This window comes from Aptenodytes forsteri, unplaced genomic scaffold, assembly GCF_000699145.1.
Source record: "Aptenodytes forsteri isolate BGI_AS27 unplaced genomic scaffold, ASM69914v1 Scaffold257, whole genome shotgun sequence".
NCBI lineage: Eukaryota > Metazoa > Chordata > Aves > Sphenisciformes > Spheniscidae > Aptenodytes > Aptenodytes forsteri.
The window spans coordinates 1,142,826-1,158,177 of NW_008795194.1; the positions used below are offsets into that span (position 1 = coordinate 1,142,826).

At 35.8% G+C, this 15,352-nt stretch overlaps 1 protein-coding gene across 1 annotated transcript in view; it reads right to left on the bottom strand.

Moving 5' to 3' along the window:
- The window catches only part of SLC25A12 (solute carrier family 25 member 12), a 51,399-nt gene that overhangs the window by 17,234 nt on the left and 18,813 nt on the right, over nt 1–15,352 (bottom strand). The window contains exons 4-10 of the mRNA XM_009278575.2: nt 13,544–13,683; nt 10,620–10,766; nt 9,226–9,364; nt 7,793–7,886; nt 7,078–7,162; nt 1,761–1,845; nt 1,234–1,392 (exon numbers count right to left, since the gene is read on the bottom strand). Of these exons, the coding sequence (XP_009276850.1) occupies nt 1,234–1,392; nt 1,761–1,845; nt 7,078–7,162; nt 7,793–7,886; nt 9,226–9,364; nt 10,620–10,766; nt 13,544–13,683 (849 nt within the window). The remainder of the gene's footprint in view (nt 1–1,233; nt 1,393–1,760; nt 1,846–7,077; nt 7,163–7,792; nt 7,887–9,225; nt 9,365–10,619; nt 10,767–13,543; nt 13,684–15,352) is intronic.

A 15,352-nucleotide genomic window follows, 5' to 3' on the forward strand; every position in this document is an offset into this window, starting at 1 on the left:
TGTGGTGGGGGGGGGGGCGGGAAGAGAGAGAAAACAGTACTGTAGAACAGCACTGTAGAAATAGTCTCATAAATGTAAGTCAAGGAGTATTTGCTTTTGTGAAAGATTTAGCAACAAAAAAGGAAAACAATTTACCAGTAAGACGTAATTTACAGAGATTACAGCTATTTCATTAACATTTTCACTGACATATTCCTCCCTCTACTCACTTGCATAGCAAAATCCTGCAAGATTACAAAAACTCTTTAGCCAGAATCTACAGACTTTCACATGCAAAACTTCTCAGATGCCGTCCTTAAAGGAGACTGTCCAGTGTCTTCATTGACAGAACACATTGCAAAGCAGAAAAAAAAAGCTGTGACCATCACAGAAGTGAGTGACTTTGCTCCAACTAAAAAAAAAAGTGTGCCAATTAATAAATACCTTACTGATCCTTATGAAAATTGTGCACTTCATGAAGTTATGTGAAATTACAATTAAAAACAGAGAATTCAACTAAATATCCATTTCAGAGGACTGGCTAGCATGTACCCTCTATGTAAGTCATCTTATTGATGCGATAAAAACCCGTTCAGAATCTTCTCCTAAGCTAAAAGAAGATGTAAGGTATCTTTCAGACTAACTGATAAAACTGATAAAAAGTTGCTTTGAATTCTTAATCTGTATTTTAGAGGAGGGTTTTTTTCTTTTTTTACATTACAACTTTTATGAGTTCCACTGTTGATATTTTAAAGTAAAACAGAGCAACATAATACAACAGCAGGATGCAATTTCTTGTTCACAGGATAGAATCATAAAACAAGTCCCACTACCTGCAAAAGTATGAGGCATAAGATCTGGCATCCAGTTTAACAGGTACATTTCAAAATGACTGTCTTTCATCTCTTTTAACAAAAAATATTTGCAGTAAAATAGATCTTTATTCCTCAGATGCTAATCTGCTCCTGATGTTTGCCCCCAGCCAAAAGTTACAATCCTCAGTTTGTGAGATAACAATCACATCCACAACACTCACACCCCAGAAATTAGGACTTTAAACAACCTAAGCAGCAAGGAGCAAATCAGTAACAACAAAAATATGCTCAGTTTTTCCCAGCAATTGTTTATGACGAACAGTGCTCAAGGTATCAAGTTTCCTGGTTTTCCCATAAGAAACTAGTTGTTGAGGTATTAAAAAAAAAAAAAAAGGGCAGAAAACCCCCAACTCGATATATATATTTTTTATCCACTTACCTCTGTAAAGACCAAAAAAGCCTTCAAAACGCAAAACCTTTTTAAAGCAGTCAAAGCTGTTTTTATACATCAACTCTCCTACGACTGCACCAGAGGAGCGCTGATTCTGCATACGAGTTTTCACCAGGTCTATGGGATATACCGCAGTAGCACCAACAGCTGTTAAGAAAGGATTTGGAGTATTATTTCTGCAACATCATTGTTGGTGAGGTATATCATTTTATGAATATATAAGCTGGTAAGATCTCTGATATGTTGGAAGTAAGAAAAAAGTCTCAAGGAGAATGGATTACACTATTACATAAAACAAGGTGCACAGAACAAAGAAAACCAATCTGAATTACCAGTAAGGAAATTTGTTACTGGAGTAGTTTCAGAGGACTGTGGAGGGATACTAGAAGAGAAGCAATAAGGGAAGAAAGGGAATGGCACAACCAAAAGTGGTTCCACCCTCCAATTCTTCACGTGTATAACCAAGAAATGCACCTTAGATGAGACCAAGTAGTCTGGTCAGAAATATTACTCACCTCCCGCAATTGAGCCCAAAGTGAACCTGTAAGCTGATTCAGCTACCTGGACCCAGATAGGCCTGCCTAACTCTCCAAAAGATTGCTGTGTGAGGAAAAGAAAAGAAAAAAAAAAGCTTGAAAATCTGCATGGGAAAACAAAGATGCCTGTGAATTGGCTTTTACAACATTACAGAAAGAGTATGATAAAAATTGGTAGCTTTATGTTAAGGAGGGAAAAAAAAAAGAAATTACTATGTAATTTCCATAACGCCTAATGAATGAAGCACATTTTTCAAATATTCCTTTCAGAAAATATTCTTCCTTACATATTCCTAGTATAACTGAAACAACTATGGTCAAGAAAAAGTAGAAAGAAAGTCAAATCAACTTTGCTACTTTCCATTCTGTTGCCTTCAAATTTGTAAGGCGCAGAACCCCTCTTGGCTCAAATAAACCTCAATATCTCAAAAGGAATACAGTATCTCACAGACATCATTTATCAGCACGGGATATATTTTAAGATTACATATACATTGATACATAGCATAAACATGACGTTTCAAGTCTTCAAAACAAGCAAAAAGTCAACTATTCCCCAAAGTATTCTCCACAAGACTTTTTCAGGCAGTTGATAATTTACAGACACAATGATGACCTCACTCACTTCAATCACATACACTAATATAAATGTATTAGTGTTTTAAATAAATACAAGTCTGCACAGAAAATATTTGCAGAGACTCATAATCATATTATTAGATGGTTATTAGAAACAAGGTAACTGGTAAACAAGATGTAAGTGTTCACAAACTTGCACTATAAAGTATGCAAGATGGGCCAAATTTTCTTCCAAACATAAATAAGGGGATTAGAGAAGAATTTATATTATGCAGTATAACTTGTCTGGGTTATATAAGTGGCCAAGATACTAACTGTTAAACTCCATATTAAAGCAGATACTAAAGCCCATCTCCCAAACACAAACCTGTTTTTCTTAAAAGCACCCTGTACCATTAGCAGATGCGCTCCTGACAGCACAGCTGGAATGTATACAGACCTCTGACTGCTACAGGAGGCTTTGCTCTCATGCAGATTATGAATTCTCCACAAAGATTATCACATGCACATTTCACAGCTAACGCACCAAGAACTAAGTTATGTTCAGCTTATTGAAGCTCTGGAAAGTGGCATTTCCACAGAAAGACAGCATGTACCTCAGTGTAAGCTACTCTGTTTGGACTGGTATTACATTGGATGTGCAAAAACCTGCCTTTATTGCACGTTACACTGTATGTACACAATGTAGAACAAAAACCTATGAGATTAAGATGGATCATTACCTGTAAAAAAACATGAATTCTATTCTATACGGTTTTTCCACAGAAGAAAAAGATATCGCTACCACCATTTCCTTCCACGAGACATTTTCCTCCCCCAACAATATAGCTTAATGGAGAAGAACAGAGAAATTTTGGGTAGCACCAAAATTATAAACTGCACATGTGGAAGCATAAAAAAGTATAAATCAGATGTATTGCCTTTACAAGCAAATAGAAGCAATAAATCTGAAGAATGTCCTCACTAGTCTTAAAACACTAAATTTTCCTGATCTTATTAAAAAAAAACCACAATAAAAACAAAATAACTACAAAAATAAATTCTAAAATACAGAGATGTATCTTTTGATTCATGTAAATAACAGACACATGCAATAATACTACCCCAAAAAGGCTTAGAAACAGGACTATTTTTTCATTCCACAAAAATTTTCTCCTAGTTTAGCACACCTGCTTCCTTTTAGCTGTTTTAAGGTTATTCTTTTTCTTCTAAGCTCTCATCAAAATCCAGTCATTACATTCAGACGTTAGTCTTAATGAATATGTCACTGGATGTTAAAAATTAAATTCTTTGTGAAGGAAATGGCACTTTGATATTATTAAATAAGTGTCCACAAAGTTTGCAGTTTGTGTGTTCAGATGGATATGTAAATGAATGTAATTAATGCTATAGCTTTCAAATCATGAATATTTATAAACAGAAAATTACTGTAGCTGTCATCCTCATAGGATATTCATCTGCTAGGCTTTAAGAAAATCTTACACAATGAAAAAATTGACAATAAAGTAAACATGGTTGAAAGCAGGCTAATTTCCATTTCCACCAAATCTACAAAGATAGAGTGAGTTTATGTAAAAATTTAGATTTTCCTTTAAGAAGGAATTTTAAAATCACATAAAAGTGATTACAGACTTGTTTTCATTTTCCAGGGACAGCTGGACCTCACTGGAATGATATTCTCTCTTCCAGAAAGGGTTATCTTTCATTTTATCGTTACCGTTCAATAAGGTAATATAAGGCTAACAAAGGATAAGGTCTAATAAAAGACTTCCTTATAAAACAAAAGAAAACTAAATTACTTTGCTTTCTGCTGTGCTCTCTTAACACAGAATGTAGAATAGGGTGAAAATATAATGTATTACTCCAAGAGTGTGAAAAGAGTGTGAAAAGATGTTTCACTCATCTAGTGATGAGTGAAACTTTAATCAGTGAGCTCATTTCATAACAGTGCCAAGCTACAAAGGTAATTCTGAAGTGTAAAACAAAAGAAAGTTACTATTTTGTCTGTTCAGAAAGGTGAGTGCCACAAAGACACCAATTAAAACCAAAGTTGGCAGTTCAGAATGTAATTACAAAACTTCATCAAAAATATTTCTCATTAGTCTGGATAAACACTGCATACACATTTCTGCGTCAATTCATTCCATCATTCTTGTCCTGAGGAATCCATAGGAAGGCTGTTACCATTAAGTAGGTTTTGGACACTTATTTCATTGGCTCAGATATGTCTAATCACCTAAGGACAACAGAGCGGTAACATTAAGAACAGACCAGACACTGTGTTTCAGACCAATTTGTTTGAAAGAGAACTGAATGATCAAATCCACCTGTAATAACAGTAAACAAAATACACTTGAAGTCCCACATATGGAAGACTTGCTGCTATATTCTGTATAGGACAATTTTTCAACCATAGCAGTTGAACTAATTCAAAATTTTCCTGTCACTGACACATATCCTAGATTTTGTAGTGGATATAACTGCTTCAAGGAACCTCTTTGCAACATACACAAAAAGTGCGCTGAGAAATAAAAGGCTTTATAAACGCAGGCTTTCATTTTCAGACAGACTCCTGGGACCCCTCATCCACTGGCAAATACAAGACATTCACGTGGCCAACAAGGTACAGGTGATTTTGTCACTGTGCTGCCGCTTTATCTCAGGCCACCCTGCAGCAGTACTGTGACTGGCATCACCAGGGTAGGGAATCTGAATTTCACCTTGTGGGAGACAGCGTAGCTTGGAATGGCTGACAAAGGTATTGCTGCCAGCTGCACGTCCTCCTGCCCAACAGCCCAGATGGCTGAGCTACTTGGGAATCAGTTGCTGAATCACTGCGATTCAGGAGCAGCATTTTAACGCAACTCATCACCAGTGTCAGATTGCCATAAATACTGAGCTGCAAGATGTGGCTGTTCAGCAGCTGATTCGTAAGAAGCTCAGCTGTCTGGGTACCAAGCGAGGTCTGGGCAGCTGGGAGCAGAACGCAGCCCAAGTCAGGCTATGCCCACTTGGGAATCAGAGCCCTTGGATGTCTTGACAGGCACCCCATAAACTCTTAATGCAGACTGAAAGAGAGAGAATTGGAATTGTTTAGACATTGTAAGAAAATGGGAACCTTCAGGATGAAAAATTATATTTATCTATTGAGTACACAAAGATGTATTTAGTCAGAACTACGGGATATGCTCATACAAGATCTTAAGAATTAGATATCCTACTTCCCTTTGTATATTACAGAGGGAAAGGGGATGTGGGAGACATCCTTGGAGCAAAATGCGCTGGTTCAGATGAACACTATTGTATTTTCTTACTCGAGAATGTACAGCTCTGTGCGGAACTGCAATTTCTCATGAAGTTCTAACAGTAAAAATAAATAACAGATTGTGCATCAGAAACTTTTAAGATCAGATCCTATTTTTTTTTGTTTTGCATAATAAACACCAATGTGCAACTGGCCTATGTATTTTATGACTATGCAACCATCTAATTCACCATGTATGTATGTCTCCCTTTCTGAATCTGCTGTGTAACCATTTCAAGGATTTTCTTGAGTGCATTATTGTCTTTACATTATTAACAGTTGAGTTAATTCCCCCGAACTACTCTCATGAGAGCAGTCACTTACAAAATGGTCCAGAAAAAGGATTTCCCTAGAATATATCCGGAATGGAATATTTCTATTAGCAGCACAGCAGACTCCCCATTATGTTGCGAGCTTCAGTATCAGCAGTACTTCAGGTTCAACGTTAGATGAAGGTTAAGGCAAAATTTAATTCACAGCTTAACTAGCGTTAGACAGATCTGCTTGCAAAAGAAATCCTCTCAGATTATATATTGAACCCAAAACATAGTGAAGATAAGCCCCCAAAATCTAGATTTATTTTTAACACAAACTTGCAAGCTGTACTCCTGAAAGTGAGCAGTATGGTACCCAGTAACTGTGGCGGAAAGTCTAAACATAAGCTAAACACCTGCATAATGTTTGGGCCTAAATCTTCAGTTCTTACAGTTGTAAAAAAAGCCATCTAAGTAAGAAACAATTTTATTCAAAATCCTACTGCACAGTCTGGGACTCTTATGCTGTCCTATACGTGTGTATGTTTAATAAAGAAACTATGATAAAAGCAAAGCTAGCAAACATGAATGTAAAGATCTGGTGAAACAGAGGTTTAACATTCTACTGCAATATTTTTCATCTTCTGATTCTACCCTTTTCATCAGTCCCAATAAATTTGAATTCCCCTTCTACTGTCCAGGTCAGATAGCCAACAAGTACAGTAAAATTCAATGATCATTTTAGATAAATGGTTAAGCCAATCATTTCATCCATTTTTTCAAAAAAGAACACATTTATAAGCCTTGCATTTAATACTCATATTTTTTACTATCTAAAAATAATTTTATAATTACAGGGTTAGAGTACTTAGTGAAATGAAAGGCCTTTTCAGGAGTGAACAAATGTATTCACAGTAAGGAATCCAAGTATCTATACATACTCGTATCTAAACAGGCCATCCTTCAATATGACATCTAATATCTTGTTTAGACACACACTCAATGGTCTGCCCCATTTCTATCCTTATAGCAATACACACAGCATGTTTCACTTGTTAGGAATCTGTTTAAAGTGTATTCTTCGTATTTTTCATATGCAAGTACATGTAAACATTCACTTAACGTCAACAATTTTATTGTATGTATCACTTGTACCTACCTGCCTCTGGAGTTCTGCCAAGTTGTAAGGTAATGCACCTTCAGCCAGCGGTGCTATTCTCTCAATATCTGCCAAAGTTAAACGCCTTTACACAAGGCAGAGAAAAACAAATTACTGTTCGATAAAACATCAAACATATTCAATACAGTGTTCCTGGCCTCACCCCACAGAATACATCCTGAGTTTAAAAAAACACCTGTCATATTTGAATGCACGTCTAAGAAGTCTGCTACACTGCAATAAAGAATCCTTGGAGTTAGAAGGGCATTCTCTTCTTGTAGCTCACAAGTGGAGATAAAGGGAGCTTGGATTATTCAAAAGCAAGTTCTTGATTACTAGTAACAAAGGATATAATACACAAATTAAACTATTTCTAGGTATTCCTACCTAAGATTTCACATGCGTTAAAGACCCATATAAAACATCCTCAATACTTAAAGTTAATAATACCAGTGTATTGTAGCCTTTTGGGACTACTGTAATGTATTTTGCTATTTTATATGTATACCTATAATATGACAATTAATAATTGTGCTTGACGTACACAATTCACTTACAAAACCCATGCATACACCAAAGTCAGTTTATATTGAATAAATTACTGTCATGAAATACAATGGAACACACAACTTTTTAAAATTAAGACAAAAATGAGTAGTTTTCACACAGAAAACAGCAAAATAATGATTGTAAAATGATAAAATTATTATGTTACCCAGTAACACTATATAAATCTGCAAGTTGGTAGAGAATATCTATTTCCAGTGGTGTAACTTGTCCAAATCGGATTGCGGAGTGGGTAAATTCCTCTGGATTTAAAAGGGAAAGAGAAATAAAGCGATTGTGTTATTTGTCACATTTCCTCTTTAAATGCTCACAAATAACTTTAATATCATAAAAATGAAATCTATCACCAAGAAGCAAAATCCATAATGCAAAGGGAAAAGATATCTTTAGGAGAACATCTATCTTGAAACAGGCCTTTTCCACCCAGAGCAAGTCTGACTCCACAGCTCTGATTTACGGTAAGAATTCATCAAAGTCAACAAAAATCCTCATGTTAGCAAGCTTAATAAAACCACACCCACAATTTGTGATTCTTGTTTCTGAAGTTCTGCAAAACAGAACAGAACAGAATAATGGTCCATTATTCACAGCTTTAAGGGCAACTGACTCATCTATTGCCATCACGTTCAGACTTCTTTCTCTGCTAGCTCTGAATGAGCCCAAGCTTAGGTATTCAACTAGCCAAATTACATGACATGTTCATGACATGATTGGCAAGCTAGAGTAAACAAGTCTGAGCAGTGAAAACACAGTAGCTTTTTTTCACAACACAAATCCAAGCAAGGTGTATTTATGCATCTGCACCAAAAAACATTGCTAGGCAATTTGTTAGCACAATTTGGAGGATGGAGGCATTTTATGCTTTCCTTTAGGGACAAAGGTATGCAGAGCATATGAACATAAGCCAAACGAAGAAAAAAAAGGAACTTGGCATGCTTTTTACCACACATAGGCTTTGCTGGTCCCATCCATACAGGTAATAAAATCAGTGATAAAATCTGTCATAAAATGACTACAAAAGCAATCCACTCATGCCTGCGGCAAGACTGAAATGGCAACCTTTCATATGCACAGGGATTAGCTATGTCCTAACAGACATAAACTACATTTAAAACCACTCAAGCAAGTAAGCATTTAAGAAGTTATAAATTATTACCATTTTTCTAAAAAAGATTTAATCATGGATAAAGTAACTAGAGCTAAAACAACATGGAGGTTACTGATAATGGATTTTCAAACTTAACCCATTCTATCACATTCCCTAGGAACTTTCTATCTCTAAGCAACCATGCATCCCTTTCAAGGAGTAGTAAAATCCTCAACAATATACTGACTTGCAGTTATCCATTCAGACTAATACAGCCAACATGGCTCCTGCCAGAATCCCAATTCTTCTCCTTAATGAGCTAGCTGAAAATCATTAGTAACCTGTGAGGATGAAAATCACCCTTTAAACACTTTCACAGTAGCCCTAACCTTGCATACTATTGCAGCCTCTGACTTGCCTTAACCCATATGCAACACCAGATTACAAATTGGACAGAACTAAAAAATTAATAAAATGTAAGAAATATACTTTACCTTTTGTGACTTCAACATCTTTTCTTGTACCTGCTATATTACTGTATATCTTCCTAACAAGATCCATGTTATTCAAAAGGGCATTAAATGCATTGAAATAGGAGAAGCTGACCTGATGTGAAACAGTTCCACCAGCTACCTTTAAAAATTAAATGAATGCAGTTAAGTGCCTTTTACAACATCTTGTTACAAATTACAGAAACATCCATTTGAGCAAATAAGGAAACAATTAAAGATATCTTTCTACTGCTGTAACTTTAAGATATTCTTAATAGAAGCATGAGGGGAGAATTATTAGACAGGATACTATTTTTTGGTAAAAATTTAACATTAGGAAACGATCAGGAAATAATCATATAAGTAGATTATTATTCAATTTATCTGATACACACACTAAATGTGTCACAGTATTTTTCTAATACTCTCTATTTCTAATAGAGAAATGCATGTAAATGCTATTTTAGATAAAGGCACTAACTGACTTCTTGCATCACATACAGCAGTGACCATTTATTTCAAAGTCTAAAGTTAGTAGATACTATAAATTTGTCAGAAGACGGTATGCCTTATTTTCAATTTATCTGATACACACACTAAATGTGTCACAGTATTTTTCTAATACTCTCTATTTCTAATAGAGAAATGCATGTAAATGCTATTTTAGATAAAGGCACTAACTGACTTCTTGCATCACATACAGCAGTGACCATTTATTTCAAAGTCTAAAGTTAGTAGATACTATAAATTTGTCAGAAGACGGTATGCCTTATTAGTTAGGCATGGCAAGATTTATAGGTAAAATAGTAAGATAAAAGTTATTACTTTTTATTTTATATAATTTTCATTCTTATATACTTTTTATACTATATACTTTTAGTTTATAACTTTTATGTCATTACTTTACCTACAGATCTTGCCAGACTACCACAGCTGTAACCATTCTACCTCTAGAATCTACATACTGATTTTCCAAATTCTGATCTGAAAAAGAAAAGAATGTAAGAGTGTATAAAAGGACAAAACTGTAAGTAGTCTCCACCTTTTGAGATCTGTCATATATTCAAATATAAAAATTAGATGTTTTTGTCCTAAATGAATGTTCTTTCTGTGCTAAGTACTGTTTTGCCCTGCTTCAGTGGAAAGTATAGTAGACTAACTCAAACTGTTTCCAACGGCACTTTAAGCATGTAAACCAGACTGCCAAACTTTTCCACTACTGCAGCCAAGGAGTGCTGCCATGTTTTACCCTGCCCACTCTATTATGAAGGTGATAATCTCTAGCACCAGGGCAGTGATAAACAGGTAGGAGAAGACAAAGTGGGAGAGAAGCAGTAACATCTTAAAACATTACAGCTACTGAACGCTAAATTCAAGGCACTTTTCTTTACACTTACTGAAACTAAATTTTCTTCCACAAATGGAGTTAGCATATGCGAGCGAAGGGTAACCATGATGTCACTGAAGTCCAGCCCAGTTATCATACCACTTTTATTTTTGTCCTTCAACGCAAAGGCTTGTCTTGCATGTTCTGACTGCAGCTCCTAGAATGAATATTCAGAAATAGCAGATTAGAAGCAAATTCTGTAACTCACACTGTTCACAAAACTCTCACTAATTTCAAATTCTTACAGCATGCCTCAATACGTCTGTGCGCATAGACCACAGCACAACTGCAGTTTAAACTTAAATGCCAGCTCAACTAAAACAAGAAGTCTGCATACTGATTCTATCCACAGATTCATTCCTCTGTCAAAGAAAAGCCTCAATTCAACTGTAAGGAAATACACACTTTGATCTGAGAAATAAACTTCACATACCCATGCCCTGTCTGCTATCTGTTCCTTTATTAAATACTTAACTGCTAGAGAAACTTCCAATATTGATCTTAAAGACTCAAAGTGAGCTGATCTCTTACACATCCAAGATGAAATATGACTAGGCTATTACAGACTAACTCATTGAAAAGTACTTGAAAATAAACAGGAGGATAGTGAAAATTATATAATATAGATTTAGATTGCCCCCAACGGCTACCTCCCATAATGTCAGAAATGGTCACTCATTTCAGGCAATTCAAAACTGCTGTACAACCTGTAAAAACCTTCATATAAAGCACGCTGCAGTAACCTAACCTCAAGATAATAATGATGATTGTGAATTCTATGTCCAGAAAAAGTTGTTTCCTTCTATTCAAGCAAACAATAAAACACATTCAGCTGTCATTCAGACCTCTAGAAGCAGCTAAAATAATAATCATGTTCTGACAGACAGTAAGAAGAGGGCAAACTATCTAGCTTATATCACCTTTACAGTAATTTCTCAAGTCTTATAACCTCAAGATCAAGGTTTTCTAGATTAGGGTGCAAAAAGCCTGCTCTGATCCAAGTCTCAAATCCCACAAGATGCTGTTAGACCAAATAAGAAAACCAACCTGATCTAAAAGGAGGGACAACAATATCCAACTTGTGTACATATTGAAATTACCGCAGCCCATACTACCCTTCCCTACTAAAAGTTTTTATTATATGATGACAGTAAGAGGCTACTGTATCTTACATGATAGTATCTTGGAACAATAAACATAAAACCAGAACAGGTATTTATCACTTTGCTCTGGGTTCCCAACAAAAAGATTCTTACTAGCAATCTGTTTCTTTTTCTGCACTAGTGCCCCGAATTTGTGCCTGGGATCACTTAAAATATGTAGTATCAAACGCAGGACACAGTTTATTCCTTGAAAGTAACATCAAGTTATATCGCAGCCTTGAAAGACTGTGCCAAACTCCAGTATCTCAATTTACAATATAGACTTCAGATCCTATCTAGTTAGACATGTTTTTCTAGAATCTGCTCTAGATTTAGATACAGATCAGCACAGGAAAAACATGGACCTGTTGGAGCGGGTCCAGAGGAGGGCCACAAAAATGATCAGAGGGTTCAACACCTCTCCTATGAGGAAAGGCTGAGAGAGTTGGGGTTGTTCAGCCTGGAGAAGAGAAGGCTCCAGGGAGACCTTATTGCAGCCTATCAGTACTTAAAGGGGGCTTATAAGAAAGATGGGGACAAACTTTTTAGCAGGGTCTGTTGCGACAGGACAAGGGGGAATGGCTTTAAACTAAAGGGGGGGAGATTTAGACTAGATATAAGGAAGAAATTTTTTATGCTGAGGGTGGTGAAACGCTGGCACAGGTTGCCCAGAGAGGTGGTGGATGCCCCATCCCTGGAAACATTCAAGGTCAGGTTGGACGGGGCTCTGAGCAACCTGATCTAGTTGAAGATGCCCCTGCTCATTGCAGGGGGGTTGGACTAGATGACCTTTAGAGGTCCCTTCCAACCGAAGCTATTCTATGATTCAATTTTTATCCTGGACAATAATTACAGATTATATCAAAGTACATCTGTCACTCCCTACTTTTAAGACAGTATGTCCAAAACTATTCTGTACCAAAGGCCAGCTCTGGAAGTGCATAATCTACTTTTCTTCAGGTCTGCTAGACAGAAAATTTTAAGTAATACCATGAGGTGATCACTACATGTTAATTTATGGAATTCAGTGCAATTACGTACAATTCTGCGAACTCCTTTCTCATGAATTACAATGTACATTTCTCCTACTTTCCTCTTCCTCCACCCTTTATAACTGATGTCTTCCTTTACTTCCTTCTAATGTTCAATTCATAATATGTTTTACTGTAACTTTTTGGCTAAGCATGAAGTCCAGTTCTAGGAGTGAGATCCTTTAAAGCCTGATCCCTAGAGGGTGCTTCAGCAACATCTCAGGAAAGCAGATTTGCCTCCTGCAAAGTTGGCTGCATTTAAGACCAAACTCCCAACATATGTGTGGTAGCATGCATGCCAGCAAGAGAAAAAAAGGGTAAGTATTAGGGTAACATTCATAAAACTAAAAGAAATGTTAAAGAAGATAAAACCTTTATATGGAAGGTTATATGGTTAATAACAACTGGTTATATTAAGGATGCAATCTTTCTCTGGTAGAGGTTAGTTTTGCTATTAAATTCCTATGACAGAAAAAGTAGACCCTCAATCCAGTTTAATGACAATCAGTAAAATGATTAATTTCATAAACAGTATATTTAGTCCCATTCTTTTATAGGATGGTATTCAAGTTAAAGCACAATGAGTACACCCTGTTTACAGAACTGGTATGGAGAAATAACAGTTCATCATAACTGTCAGGATTAGTATCAGATAATGATTATCACTACCAGAATAAGCTCAAAATTTATAATGGTATTAGTGTATTATTAGAAGCGTAAATGAATTTTAGTTCTACTTTGGAGGAAGGTTAATAACTGACCTGAAGAAACTGAGTGAACTCTGAATAGTTAAGATGCTTCTTCCTGTTATGTCCAAAATGCAGTCGAATGAACTCGCAGTCCCAGTTGAAGGGGATTTGAAGATGAATAATAGTTTGTTCAAATATTTCTTTGACATTTGCTTTGGGGGAGGGAAAAACAACAAGTGAGCTTTGGGGTACAGTAAATCTACAAACATTCCAGGAAGGACACAAACAAATGATGTTTTAAGCAGCTGTTTAAGGAGTGTTTTAGTTTGTTAAGAATAATTGCTAACCAAACCTTTACAGATCTTTTTAAGATCTGCATCACGTTGCCACAACATGATACTTTTGTACTGCATAAAACCTTGGAGCGAGTGTTTTATTTAGTTTTAATTACGAAGCAATTTCCCTCATACATGACAAATAAGAGCTATTTTGCATTCTGATATAAAAATCAATAGTGGTTCTCCATCTCTGCTAGGAGTCAAATTAAGCCCTTTATCAAGAGCACGAATACCTGCATTACAATCTCACACAATATTTGTCATACTAAGTATGGTTTGATTGAAACTTGATTGTTACAATCACACTGTCTGAATATGTCTATTGAAGATAGGTATAAGAAATGCCATCTAAAACATATCATCAACTCAGCAGAAAGCACCTTATTAAAAGCTTTTGATAAAGCCTTAGCACAAAAATCAAATCCTATAAAACGTAATTGGTAGTCTCAGTTATTAAAATGTTTTAAGATAAGTGAAGATAGAGATGTTCTCTTTTAAATGAAGTAAAGAAAAAAACGGTCATTTCAGAATATGGAATTCTCTGTATGTATACTGTACAACTGAAATCTCAATGCCAAATGTATTGTCTGAATTCAGTCAAAAACCTCATCTGAAAAAAAAGCGTGCATTATTCCTACACAGCATTGCCATGCTGCAAAACAAGCCTGTTTTTTGTGCAGATTATCCAACCACATAAACAGTATAACCGGACATCTACCCATACCACATGAACACTTTTCAAAATCTACCTCAAAGTACCTGAATTGATTTATCAACTAACCTAGAACCTCCTAACAACCAAAACAAAATGTGGCATATAGCTTAAATTTAAAACAAAGTACAAAATATTTTAGCTGAAAACACACCTCTTCTTTTATATGTTTAAACAGTTCTGCTACAAGACAAAATGCAATGAGAAGAACTTTAATATCATTTGATAACTCCATCAAGAGCTATTTACTTGGAGTAAATGTGCTGCTTTCTCCATGCTAAAGGACTACTTGATTCGTTCATTCTTTCAATTTTATAGCCATTCGACTAGTTCTAGATCAAATCTAGGCAAATCACTATATGGCTTTATCTTTTCAGTGAGGAAAGGAAGGGGAATGTTCATAACAAATCTGTCTCAGAACGAGGACATAGAAAGTAGGATTCCTTGGCTAGATCACCTGCTTCACAGTTAGTTTGAGATTACATATTCAAAGGGCAGATTATGGCAAGTAAGTGATTTAACTATAATTTAGCCCTTACTTAAAGGTCAAACACAGACTATAGTCAAAAAACTGCAATTTAAACCATAGTTTCTACTGCAAGGTAGGGTAAACAAGTTGTTTGGGTGAACAAGAAACTTAAAAACCTACCCTGGCTACTTGTAACTGTCCACTTGTATCTATTCACCAGTATCAATATGCAAGGTGAGGGTTAAGAAAATGAGAGATAAAGCACCCAATACATGGTGCTAAACTATTTTATTTTGCGATACTTCCATTGAAAGTCTTGTCTGTAGTAGATTCATTCATCATTGCTAGAGATCAAGGAACCA